At 39.3% G+C, this 13,135-nt stretch overlaps 2 protein-coding genes across 2 annotated transcripts; both read left to right on the forward strand.

Moving 5' to 3' along the window:
- The first annotated feature begins 7,515 nt into the window (after positions 1-7,515).
- LOC125493809 (uncharacterized) lies at positions 7,516-8,802 on the forward strand. Its single transcript, XM_048637332.1, has one exon. It carries the CDS (start codon positions 7,516-7,518, stop codon positions 8,800-8,802), a length of 1,287 nt encoding a protein of 428 aa, XP_048493289.1.
- Positions 8,803-12,620: 3,818 nt separating this feature from the next.
- LOC125493808 (uncharacterized mitochondrial protein AtMg00810-like) lies at positions 12,621-13,082 on the forward strand. The gene is made up of 2 exons (XM_048637331.1): positions 12,621-12,795; positions 12,907-13,082. Exons 1-2 carry the CDS (start codon positions 12,621-12,623, stop codon positions 13,080-13,082), a joined length of 351 nt encoding a protein of 116 aa, XP_048493288.1.
- The last annotated feature ends 53 nt before the right edge of the window (positions 13,083-13,135 follow it).

Below are 13,135 nucleotides of genomic sequence, written 5' to 3' on the forward strand. Positions count from 1 at the left end.
GACTAGTACTAGTACTAGTACTTAGTTTGGAGTTTAGTGGAGTTTCAACATTTTAAAACACTTTAACTAGTAGATTTGTAGGCACCTGGTTCAGTATCAATATTCAGCACATACATTACACATGCTTTGTAACTATGTAGTAGATTTTTAGGCATCTGGCTCAATAACAATATATTAATGAATTAGTATAATACACACAAATTACTATAATAACAACTTCACATACATGCGATATTCTCTTGTAGCTAGTCCTCATCATGCGTTTCGTGTATGACTTAATGACTCTTTGTATGACAGGAGAGTTGTCATTCTCTAATAGGTCCCCATGTTGGATAACTCGTATCTCAAAAATAATAATGGAGTCACAAATAATTGAAAAATTGCAACTACATTCGTACAAGTTATATAATTTTGCCGCAAATGTCGTATCGAGTATAAACCTTCTACTCCTCCTCTTGAACCATTTATCCCACACTATGGTGCGTATCAATGATGCCACCCTCACATACTGTGATACATATTGATTAAGAATTCAAGAGCATTCGAAATAAGAAAGAACAAAGAAAGAGAACATAAGAGCTTTGTATCAAACCGGTTCAAACTAGTTGAACAACCACCACTTTCCACAACCAAATTACCACCAATCAAAGACCAAACTATAACAATAAGCTTCTAGCTTGAGTCTACTTTGTGATTCAATCACTAAATCAACGTTTAAGTGAAGGAATTTAGCAAAGATTTGATAAAGGTCTAAACTGATCGGAAATAACACTTAGCACACAGCTGAGTATTTTGAGCATAAAAGTTTCAACTTTGATTCAAATGATCTCATTCCAAAATGATTACAAAGTTAACTTATATGGCTACAACATGTCCAAAGTTCATCTCATTTCGACGCCATTTGCTATGCCAACTAGGATAATAAACTAAGAGAAACAAAAACTAAAACTCTTACAGCACACTTCTAATGATTAGCTAAGTTACCCTATAGGACGTTGGAAAACAGAAAAACTACCTATTGGACATTAAAATACATATCTTAAACTAAATATCTTCAAAATTTGAAGCCAATTGGAGAAGTAAAAAGCCTTGCCCAAAACAGAAGAAAATGAAGCTGCTGGACGTGAGATGCTGGCAGCTTAGAGTTCTTTGCAATGAAGCTCTCTTCTCTCATTTGTTGGTGCTTCTTTGCCCATGTGAAGTTCACATGGGTGAAAGAAGCCATAGCAAATGAAAGGAGAGTGCTTCATGCCAAGGTTCCTGTTCTATTTGAACTTCCTTCACCATGTTCTCCTTATGATCATGTAGAAGAAGACCTTGGTTGTTTAAGCTAGATGCTCCTGCATCATTCTCCTCAGGTTCGAAAAGGTCTTCTTGTAATTCAGATTCATCTGCAAGATATGGAGCTAAATCACCAACATTGAATGTTGCAGAGATGTTTCCCATTTCATCTGGCAATTCTATCTTGTATGCATTGTTGTTGATCTTCTCTAGCACTTTGAAAGGTCCATCACTTCGTGGCATTAGCTTGTTCTTTCTCCTTGTAGGGAATCTCTCCTTCCTTAGATGTAACCACACTAGATCACCTGGCTTGTAAAGAACTTCCTTCCTATGCTTGTTCTTGCTTATTACCACCTGGATTAGAGCAAATTAAGCCCTTGAAAACCTTTTTTATTCTCAAAACTAACCATAACCAATAATTAAATAAACTTATTAAAAACTTTGGATTGGTTATCTTAGAGCAGTTTGATGCGTATGCATCATACTCCCCTTCTTGAAAGAAGATTCGTCCTCGAATCTTGTAAGTGCTTTTTGGACATCGAAAGCTTGAACTTTCACCAACAATCTCCTCTTCTTGTCCCTTTTCATCTTCAATATGTTCTGCAAAACAAGATTTTCAGATAATATTATAGGAAATTTGAAATCTTCTTCCAATTCTTGATCTTCACTTTTGAGTTGTTGGTGAAAGTTCAAGCTTTCGATGTCCAAAAAGCACTTACACGATTCGAGGACGAATCTTCTTTCAAGAAGGGGAGTATGATGCATACGCATCTAGCTGCTCTAAGCTAACCAATCCAAAGTTTTTAATAAGTTTATTTAATTATTGGTTATGGTTAGTTTTGAGAATAAAAAAGGTTTTCAAGGGCTTAATTTGCTCTACTCCAAGTGGTAATGAGCAAGAACAAGCTCGGTTTTCCCTAAACTCTACTTAAGCATCTTAATTAGGTTAATCATTTGTTAATCTCTACTTAAGCAAGATTAACTAGTACTAATGACACCTTAATCATCATTATGTATTGGTAATCAAGTTTAGTAGTGATTAACTAGCCTAATTACATGTTTAAGCTAAGCTAATCATGTTTAAGAGCTAAGCTAGTTTAGCTTCTTGTAATCCGGTTCTAAGCAAGCTTTAGGAAGATGTTTTTGTCGCCTTTTGGATGCCACCTCCATCTGAATGAAGACTTAAGGAAGTGTATAAAGCCATGTGAACTTCACATGGGTGAAAGAAGCCATAGCAAATGAAAGGAGAGTGCTTCATGCCAAGGAAAGCAATCTGCCCAGCTCCAGTGTCCACCAGCCTTCCTTTTGAAGCTTTTTGGGCAACAATCATTCCTACTGCAAATGGCTCAAGATTTTGGGGATATTTAGTTTAATATATGTACTTTAATATTCCATTGGTAGTTTTTCTGATTTGTAACTTCCAATAGGGTAACTAAGCTAGTTTGTAGGAGATGTGTTGTAATGGTTGTAATTTTAATTTCTTCTATTTTATTGGCCTCGTTGGCGTAGCTATAGTTGTCCAAATCAGCTGATTTTTGGACACAATGTAAACAAATATGTTAGCTTTGTACTCCTTTTGGAATTAGATCATTTGAATCAAAGTTGAAACTTTTATGCCCAAAATACTCAGCTGTGTGCTAAGTGTTCTATCCGGTCAGTTTAGACCTTTATCAAATCTTTGCTAAATTCCTTCACTTAAACGTTGATTTAGTGATTGAATCACAAAGTAGACTCAAACTAGAAGCTTATGGTTATAGTTTGGTCTTTGATTGGTGGTAAGTTGGTTGTGGAAAGTGGTGGTTGTTCAACTAGTTTGAACCGGTTTGATACATAGCTCTTATGTTCTCTTTCTTTGTTCTTTCTTATTTCGAATGCTCTTGAATTCTTAATCAATATGCATCATACTGTAGGGGAAGTTAGGCAAAATAATCACAAAATCTAACAAAAACAATTATCTAACATAAATATGGAATAAACAAACTCATGTTGTCATCAACCCAACCTCGAGGTCGTACAAGAGTTGAGCAACTTTCCAAACTCAAATGATTCTCTCACACTTAATATAAACACACTCCTCCCTTCTTTTTACTATCCCTATAATTATTTTTAACATAATTAACAAGTTTCGCCTTATACTGCTTGTACTGGCATGGGCGCCAACTTTCAATGTACTCTTTTAGTTTTCACACAGACCACTTCATCTTCCTTTGTCTACAACTTTGCTCAAGGTCTTAAACCACTACTCCCTCGTCAAGTTCTATGTTCTGAAGTTGCTCACCCACAAGTTCCTGATCATCAGCTTACTGCTCAACCTGGTCACAATTAGGTCCCTCATCAGGTCCATGGTTAGGAGGATCCCGAGGTCCGTGAACAAGTCCCTCCTCACCCAACAGTCCATGATCAGGTTCATTGGGTCCCTTGTTAGGAGCCTCAGGTTCCTCATAAGGTCCCTAAACAGGTCCCTCCTCGCCCAAAAGTCCATGGTCAGGTTCATTAGGTCCCTTGTTAGGAGCCTAAGGTTCCTCATGAGGTGCCTTGTTAGGAGCCTCGGGTTCCTCATGAGATCCCTTATTAGGAACCTCCTCGCCCAAAAGTCCATGGTCAGGTTCATTAGGTCCCTTGTTAGGAGCCTAAGGTTCCTCATGAGGTGCCTTGTTAGGAGCCTCGGGTTCCTCATGAGATCCCTTATTAGGAACCTCCTCCCCCGCCAGTCCATGCTCAGGTTCCTTAGGTGCCTTGTTACGAGCCTCCTCAGGTTCATCAACAGGTCCCTTATCAGGAACCTCCTCCCCCACCAATCCATGCTCAGGTTCTTTAGGTGTCTTGTTATGAGCCTCAAGTAGCCCCTTGTTAGGATGATGCTGCTCATGATTATTGATCACTACCATTATACTGGTTTGATGAACTACAATGTTCATCATGCTCACCATCATACATAAACTCACAACCATAAATGTCAAATACCTTCCCCACAATGACATCCAGACTTCATGTCTCTCCATCTAACACAATATTTACAAACATGTCAAAAGCATATAATAATATTATCAACTAAACAAACATTAAAAAATAACTCACCATCATCATGCTGCTTCTCATGATGTACTACATTCTCCACCTCATACTCAAGGTGTACCACATTCTCCATATTAAACTCAGTATACTCAGGATGCATCACATTCTCAACCTCAAACTCAAACTCAGGAAATTCATATGAACCACATTCTCCACCTCAAACTCAGGAAATTCATGGCGAACCACATTCTCTACTTCAGCCTCATGGTGCACCACATTTTCATGATGCACCTCATATGGTGTACTACATTTTCATGATGCACCCTATTGTCATGCAAATCCCTTAATTTCACCCTCTTTATCTTCTGCTTTACTTTCCTTAACCGATCCCAATTCATTGCCTGTAAAGCACCATGTTAATACACATCATACAAATTACTATAAATGGTTATGTTTAAGGAATATACCTCCACATCTTCTATCGATGGCATAATATCTCTGGCCTGAAGAGGATGTGACCCTCCATAAGCAACATCGACAAACTACAAAATTACATTGCAATAGTCATATTTACCAAACACCTGTATCTCTAACATTTAGAGCTACAACACTAAGCTACAACACTATCAAACCTCAGTCTTTCCATAGTCACCTGAAGGCAGGGTATCTTCCTTTTTTGTCTTGTTTATATCAGGGGTACTCCACGCTCTTAATCTAGGGAATGCACCCCTAGTCAACGGGTGATCGGCTCAATCGATCAAGATATATTATCTACTAAAACTTCTATACATTAGTACAATACCTTCATAGTATAAAATTTACAACTCATAATATAGTTTTCACTATCACTTACCGCCGGGAACATCATGCACCCCCTACAACCCTTGGCAAAACCATCTACATAGAATTGTTTGGCAAAGCTTGAAACAGAATTCGTTAGGTGATCTAACAGCAAGGTGCACCAATCATATTCCACGGCTCTTTTGCCAACTACAACAACAGGCAAAATGTTGACTGACATCCATTGGCATGTTGTTGGGCACCTTATGTCATTCAAAGCCATCATCAAGAATGATTTCTTGAACTCCACCTCAGAGGTCAAATCCGACTCGACAACTTTCTTTATTGCAGTTGCCTTTATCCCTCTCGCTCCAGATGGGGTGGTGTACCATATGAGTCCCATAATCTCGTCACCTTATCATGAACATGATCATCATCGTAAAGGGGAACAAGTTTTGGCCCAATTGGAATACCAAACACCTAGTGAACCCGAGCCTTACTTAAAGGGAATTCTTTACCATCGGGTGTCAATAACATCCTTCTTCTAACATCAACACGCATACATAATTAATACGGTTTTTTCACCAAGTACCCTCGAGTTTTCAAAAAATTCACCTGGTACCCTCCAAGTTTTCAAAATTCACCTGGTACCCCTCAGTTACTGTACAATATCATTAAATGCCCTTAGACTTAACGGACGTTAGTGTTCCGTCAGACATCTTTAGTTCACTTCCAAAAAATTCGTCCCCTCATCTTCCACTCCTCTGTTTTGGTTCATCCATGGAACACTAAAACTGGGGATTTTTTTCAAAATTCCACATCAATTTGGTGCGCATTAGGAAGCTATCTGGGTAAGATATTTGTGAACTTGAAGAATCTGATTAGAAGATTGAAGGAAAAGTGCGATTTTGTGGAATTGCGAAGAACTTGAAAAATTGCAAAGCGACGGTTTTTAAAGTGCGAAAAGGTAAAATTTTTCTTCATTTTCTTCAGCCTAAATATGTTTGAAGTTAAATCACTTCCATGTATAATTTTCTGCATGTCTTAGTAAGTTAGGGTGATTTGTGGTTGTTTTCTTTCAAGTTAAATCAGTTGCATGTATAATTGCGCTTTGTACTTAGGTTTTCTCTACTTTCTTTTTTATTTTGATCTTATGTGCTTATTAGGATGGCTGGTGTGTGGTTATTGGTGCATTTTGGTAGTCATGATTTTGATGTTAGGGTAGAAGACACTGATTTGTGTCATTTAGTGGGATTGTTTGAGGATTTTCTGGAGGAATCAGTAAAGCAGAATGTGTACTTGCCTAAATTATTTAGGGTGTTAGTTGAGAATCCTAGGACTAAGAAGAAAATAGAGTTGAGGACTGACTCTGACTTGATGAAAGTCTGGGTGTGGGGCTTAGGCATGGATACCATTGAGGTATGGGTAGAGGAGACTGCAGACCCTTGCCATGTATTTAGGTTTGTTCTTGCAAAGAAAGATAATGAGGAAAGGGAGAAGCTTGAGAACATAAGGAGAGTACAAGAGATATTAAGGAGGGAGAGAGAGCAAGAGGAGGAGGAAAGGAGGAGACAAGAAGAAGAGGAAGAGCAGAGGAGGTTGGAAGAGGAGAATGAATATGCTACTGGATTATGTGTTGCTATTGAGGTTCCTGTGCTGTCTGTTGATCTAGATGTTGTTGAGTACATGAGAGTATACTCAACATAGGATGCTGATGAAATGGTCCCTGGGTTTTCACAACCTGAACCTGAGCATGGAACCCAAAAGAACCCCAGCCCAAGTGAGGCACAACCCAAAACAACAACACCCACAAAGGATTCACAGCCCACTGGAACTACTAAAACAAATGATTCACAGCCCACTGAAACTACTAAAACAAATGATGATCAGCCCAAAACAACATCACCCACAAAGAGAACCCCAAGAAAAAAAACCATTGCCACCCCCAAGAAAAAGAAAATGACCCCAAGGCCCAAGAAGGCTGGCCCTAAACAACCCACCCCCTCTCAGCTCACTGAGGCACAACCCACCCCCTCTCAGCCCACTGAGGCACAGCCCACACCCTCTCAACCCACCTCCTCTCAACCCACTGAAACACAGCCCACACCCTCTCAACCCACCCCCTCCCAGCCCACTGAAACACAGCCCACCCAAACCATCCCCTCTGAGCCCACTGAAACACAGCCCACCCAAACCTTTGCATCTGTGCCCAGTGAAACACAACCCACCCAATCACCACCTATTTCACAACACACCTAATTTGAGCATACCCCATTTGAGCCCACCCCAACTGACCAGGGTTCTGTGGTGAAAGGAAAGGCAAAGAAGGTTAGGCCCTCAGGTTTTAGAGTGCCTAAAACCACAGCTAAGAGGGAGGGCGCCTATGTCCCTAAGCCTAAAGGAACTGGGAGGGAAGGCACTGGAAGGAGAAAAAAGAAGATGGTCTTTGTTGATGATGATATAGATGATGAATCAGTAAGTGATGATGAAGACTTCATTGCTGAGGAGGATGAATCAGAAGATGATGATGTCTTGGGGGATTTCATTGTGGATGAGGATGAGGACTCATTTGCATATGATGATGTTTCTGAGAAGGCTTTTGAGGATTTCTTATATGGTAGCTCAACTATGGACAGGTTGTATAGGAATGGTAAGATATGGAATGAAGAACCATTTGGGTCCATTAAACTAGAGCCCTGGTTGATCTTCCCAACAAGAGAAGTGTTTTTGGAGGTTCTGAGGGATTTTTGCATCCAAGAAGGCTTTGGTCTTCTTGTATTGAAAGCTGATAATAAGAGGTTTACAGCTGCTTGCATAATGGAAGCATGTGAATGGAGGATACATGCTTCCAGATTAACTGATAAAATCAGTTGGGCCATCAAGACCATTAAGGGGGAACATACCACTTGTGGGAGGTTAGAGGAGAACCCCATGGTCTCTTCTGCTTGGTTGTGCAAGAAGCTGTTGGATGTCATTAAAACAACCCATGATATACCTGTTGAGTCTTTGCAAAGGGTAGTTCAGGAGAAGTTTAGGGTGACAGTTAAGAAGAGATTGTTTTACAAGGTAAAAACAATGGCTAAGGAGGAGATTTATGGAGGGTTTGTTGAGGCTTATAGCTTACTCCCCACATATGCTGAGATGATTAAGTCAACAAACCCAGGGTCATATGCCCTTATATCATGGACAAGCAACACAGGTCAGGTAGCTCCAACTTTCAAGGCCTGTTTTTTTTCATTTGCAGCACAAGTGAGGGGCTTTTTAAGGGGATGTAGGCCTTTGATAGGCATTGATGGAGCACACTTGAGTGGCTATTATAAGGGGATTCTGTTGTCTGCTCTAGGTGTACATGGTAATAATGAAATCTTTTTGATTGCATATGGGATTGTTGATACTGAGAGCACAGAATCATGGGAGTACTTTTTTAGGAACTTAAGGTTGTGCTTTAAAAAAGAAGGTTGCAACAAGGAAGATTGGTGCTTCATTAGTGATAGGATGAGAGGGGTTGATGCTGCTGTGCATGGGGTGTTTCCCAAGGCTACTAGGAGGGTCTGCTGCCAGCACTTATATATGAACTGCAAGAACATGGGCTGGAGTGGATCAGCCTTCCACAAACTATTCTGGGTTGCTGCAAATGCCTACAACAAATATGTGTTCAACAAAGCAATGGGGAAGATATTGGCTCATGATAAAGATGATGCTGCCTATCTAGATAACACCACATAGCAATGGTCTAGGCATATGTTTGACACAACAATCAGTTGTGATCACAACACCAAAAACTTTGTGGAAAGTTTCAATGCCTGCACAAAATCTCACAGAGATCTACCTGTGCTCAACCTACTTCAAGGTATACAATTGCAAATTTTATTTTTTTTTTCAATTTTCCTTCTATCTGTACTATTATTGCTCTAATAATTTGCTTCACTTTTTTCAGCTATAAGAGTGTGGTCAATGAAGAGGATTGGTGCAAGGTTTGACAAGGCTATTGATATGGAGCCTAGGCACCTCACTGATTATGCTACAAAGGTGCTGGAAAGTAGGATTGGGGATTCTAGATTCTGCCATGCAACATCATGTGGAGGAGGGGAGTTTGAAGTGACAGATGGTAATGTCACTTTCCCAATCAACTTGGCTAGGTTAAGTTGTGGGTGTGGCAAGTGGCAAGGATGTGGTATCCCTTGCAAGCATGAATTGAGAGTTATGTACAATGAGAGAGTTGACCCTGTGGCCTATATCTCTGATTAATACAAGGGGGCAGCTTACAAGGCAACTTATGCTGAGCATATCCACTCCATGCTTGATCAATCTCAATGGCCAGATTTCAACCTCCCACTGATTCATCCTCCAAACAAGAAAAGAGGTGCTGGCAGACCTCCAAAACAGAGGAAGAGAGGTGTGAATGAAGCTAAGAAGGCCAAGAGACACAGCTCTGTGAAGTGCAGCGAGTGCAAGCAGATGGGCTATAATGCAAGAACATGTGGCAAAGGAGATGTAGGAAAAAAAAGATCAAGGCCACAAGCTGAGGGTGAGGCTAGTACTTCCAAGAAGACACAGAAGAGAGCAAGAAAGGCCACCTAAGCAACATACTAACATTTGCAACTTTTGAACATAATTTTTTGGGGAATTAACTAAAAGTAGTTTTTTGTAAAGCTACATTGTTTGTTGGAAAACCAGTTTTTTTGTAAAGCTACATTGATCTTTTTGGATGCAATGATAATTATGTTAAGCAAATTTTTTTTTCATTATTGTGCCCAAAATTACATCACTTACTTCCAAATTACAATGACAAGCAATACAACCATAAGTAAACCTAACTTAATTGTAAGCCTAACTAAGTTCCTTTGTTCTTTAAGCTTCTTTTTCAATCTCTTCAACTCTTCTTGCATATTTTCTTTCTCTGACCTTCCCATGCTCTGTGCCTCATGATGGATGCCTCCACTTTTATCCACCCAACCTTTGCACCACCTAAAAGTGTCACAAACATCACACTTAAAGTACAATCGTTGTGGGTTTAAACTTGAATCAGAACTTCTAATTGCAAATTTCCTCCCACATCTACACATTCGATTTGGAACCCGAACATATGTTGACTCTTGGGTTGAGGTGATGTTTTAGAGAGAGAACTCATTTTAGAGAGATGGTAAAAAGAGATAACTACTAAAGATGTCAAGAGGGGGATCCGCAATATATAAATAAACTTAGTAAAGGCACCTAACGGCTAGTTTTTTAAAATCAGAAACTAGCCGTTGTTAACTTGCAGGTTGTATTTGGTAACATTTAGGGGTACCTGGTGAAAAATGTTTATATTTAAGGGTACCTTGTGAATTTAAGTTTGGTCTAACGGAGCTCTAACGAAAGGATGACAGTAGGGGTATTTGGGTGTATTTACACAAAACTGAGGGGTACCAGGTGAATTTTGAAAACTTGGAGGGTACCAGGTGAATTTTTTGAAAACTCGGGGGTACTTGGTGAAAAAACCGTAACTAATAACAAAGGTTGCACGGCAACCATTTACCTACTAAAAAAAGTAAGCCACCAAACCTCATTTCCCTAACCAACTCCATCTTTCGATCATCAAATCCCTTCACTATCTTCCTAAATGCCTCCACTCGGCGATTCACGATGTTAATGCAACAACAACTTCAAACTGTTACCTTCTTACGCTTTCAGCCTTTTGCACCCATTATTCACCTATGAAATTTATAAAGCATGTGTAATTATCAAAAGCATGTAAATTACTTCAACTTTATAAAAAGCATGTAAATTATCAAAACCATGTAAACTATCAAGTTTAATTATCAAAAGCATGTAAATTACTTCAACTTTATAAAATAAATTTCATTCATCAACTGAAACTTCGCTCATCTTCAATTTACCATACTTCAATTCAAATTCACTTACCCACTTTCTCCGACAACGCACGAAAAGTCAAATTCTCCGGCTACGCATCGAAACTCAAATTCTTCAATTTTGCTGGTTAACCAAATTACAAAAAAAAATTAAAATTTTGAGAAAGGAAGGGATTTTAAATTTCTAGAGAGGAAGAAAATTTCTTCCCAAATGTTAAGAGAAGAAAGATGTTGTTGAGAGATGGAGGACAACTGTTTCTTAGAGAGGGAGGACATGCTAGTACTTTTATAGAGGGATGACATGCTAGTACTTTTAGAGGGGTCTTGACATCTCTTAATTGTACTTTCAAAGGGGTTTTGCTTTTTCAATCTTTTTTTATAATGTTAAGCCCTAGACCTTTTTATATTTTGCACTTAGGTCCTTGATAGTGGGCAATTTCCCTCTAACTGATAGAGGTTTATCACTCCTCGTATTACTTGTGCATCCATTCATCTTATCTACAAGACAATTTAAACATAAAAAGTAGCGTATGAATATTAAGCGTGTGATTTGGTTTCCTATCTTTTAGGAAAGTTTAATATCTTTTGTAAAGTTGTTATATTTGTAATTATCTTTTAGAGGTTACCTTGGTTGTGTAGGGTTGTATATATTGGCAATTCATTAATGAAAGAGGGTTGAGATTCCTTCGACACGGCTCAAAGGGTTTGTGACAAATAGAATGGTTCTACAAAACATAGACCCCGCCCTTTCAACAGCACAACCGCGCCCTTATCTGGTTCTTCAGGTAAATCTTATGATATAGCTTGTTGTGTTGATTATAATAACTTTTCTGTCAAACATCGTTCTTTTCTGGTAGCTATTACAAAAGGTACAAAACCTACCTCTTATCGAGAAGTTGTTTCTCATCCTGGTTGGCGTAAGGCCATGAAAGATGAAATTGACGCTTTGGAGTGTAATGGCACGTGGACATTGGAAGATTTACCCCCTGGCAAACGTGCTATTAGTAGTGGTTGGGTGTATATAATCAAATATACATGTACTGGCGAGGTTGAATGTCTTAAGGAACATCTTGTAGTGCATGGCAATCAGCAAGTTGCCGGCATTTATTAAAATGAGACTTTTGCACTTGTAGCAAAAATGGGAATTGTTCGTACTCTCGTTGCTCCATGAGATGGACGTACACAATGCCTTCCTTCATGGTGAGTTGTCTGAGGAGGTTTATATGAAATTTCCCCCTGGCTCTACTTGTTCTACGCTAGGGAAGGTTTTTTGGCTTCGAAAATCTTTGTATGGTTTGAAACAGGCACCTCGGCAATGGTTTGTTAAGCTCTCTACTGCTTTAAAATCTTATGGTTTCTCTCAGTCCTATGCTGATTATTCTTTATTCAACTATATTCAGGGTGACGTTTCTCTTCATATTTTGTTGTATGTGGATGATTTTATTATTGATGGCTCATCTTTTGTTGTAATCTTTAAGTTCTAAAGTTATTTGAACTCTTGTTTTCATATGACATACTTTGGTCTCTTGAAATACTTTTTGGGTATTGAGGTTGTGCGGGGTCCAGATGGTATTTTTCTTTCTCGGCGCAAATATGCTTTGGACGTCTTAACTGAAGCAGGAATGTTGGGTTGTAAGCCTATTGATACTCCAATAGAACAAAATCATCGGTTGGCCCTTGTTGAGTTCGCCTATGGCCGATCCTGATGCCTATCGACGTCTCGTGGGACGTCTTGTCTATGTCTCTGTTACTCGCCCTGAACTTAGCTACGATGTTCACACTTTAGCTCAGTTTCTCAGTGATCCCCAAGTTGCGAATTGGGACGCTGCTATTCGTGTGCTTCGTCTCAAAGGCAGTCCCGGACAGGGTATCTTATTACGTTCTTAAAATGTTTTGTCTCTAACGACTTATAGTGATAGTGATTCGGTTGCTTGTCCCAAAACCAGAAAGTATTTGTCTAGTTATTTGGTGTTTTTAGGTTGTTCTCTTGTCTCTTGGAAGACCAAGAAGCAACCTACTGTTTCTTGCTCGTCTGTTGAGGCTGTGTATCGTTCTATGGTTGTGACTACTTGTGAGTTGAAATGGTTGAAGTCATTATTAACTTCCCTTGGTGTTAGTCATCCTTCTGCTATGCGTCTGTTCTGTGATAGTTAGTCAACCCTTCATATTGCCAAGAATCCTGTTTTTCATGATCGTACCAAGCACAT

The sequence above is a fragment of the Beta vulgaris genome, chromosome 9 (genome assembly GCF_026745355.1).
Source record: "Beta vulgaris subsp. vulgaris cultivar EL10 chromosome 9, EL10.2, whole genome shotgun sequence".
Taxonomy (NCBI): Eukaryota; Viridiplantae; Streptophyta; class Magnoliopsida; order Caryophyllales; family Amaranthaceae; genus Beta; species Beta vulgaris.

Coding starts and splice junctions, on each gene's coding strand:
- LOC125493809 (XM_048637332.1), top strand. CDS start 7,516: ATGGTCTTTGTTGATGATGATATAGATGATGAATCAGTAAGTGATGAT.
- LOC125493808 (XM_048637331.1), top strand. CDS start 12,621: ATGGCCGATCCTGATGCCTATCGACGTCTCGTGGGACGTCTTGTCTAT. Junction 12,796..12,906: donor CAAAGGCAGTCCCGGACAGG/GTATCTTATTAC, acceptor TGGTGTTTTTAG/GTTGTTCTCTTGTCTCTTGG.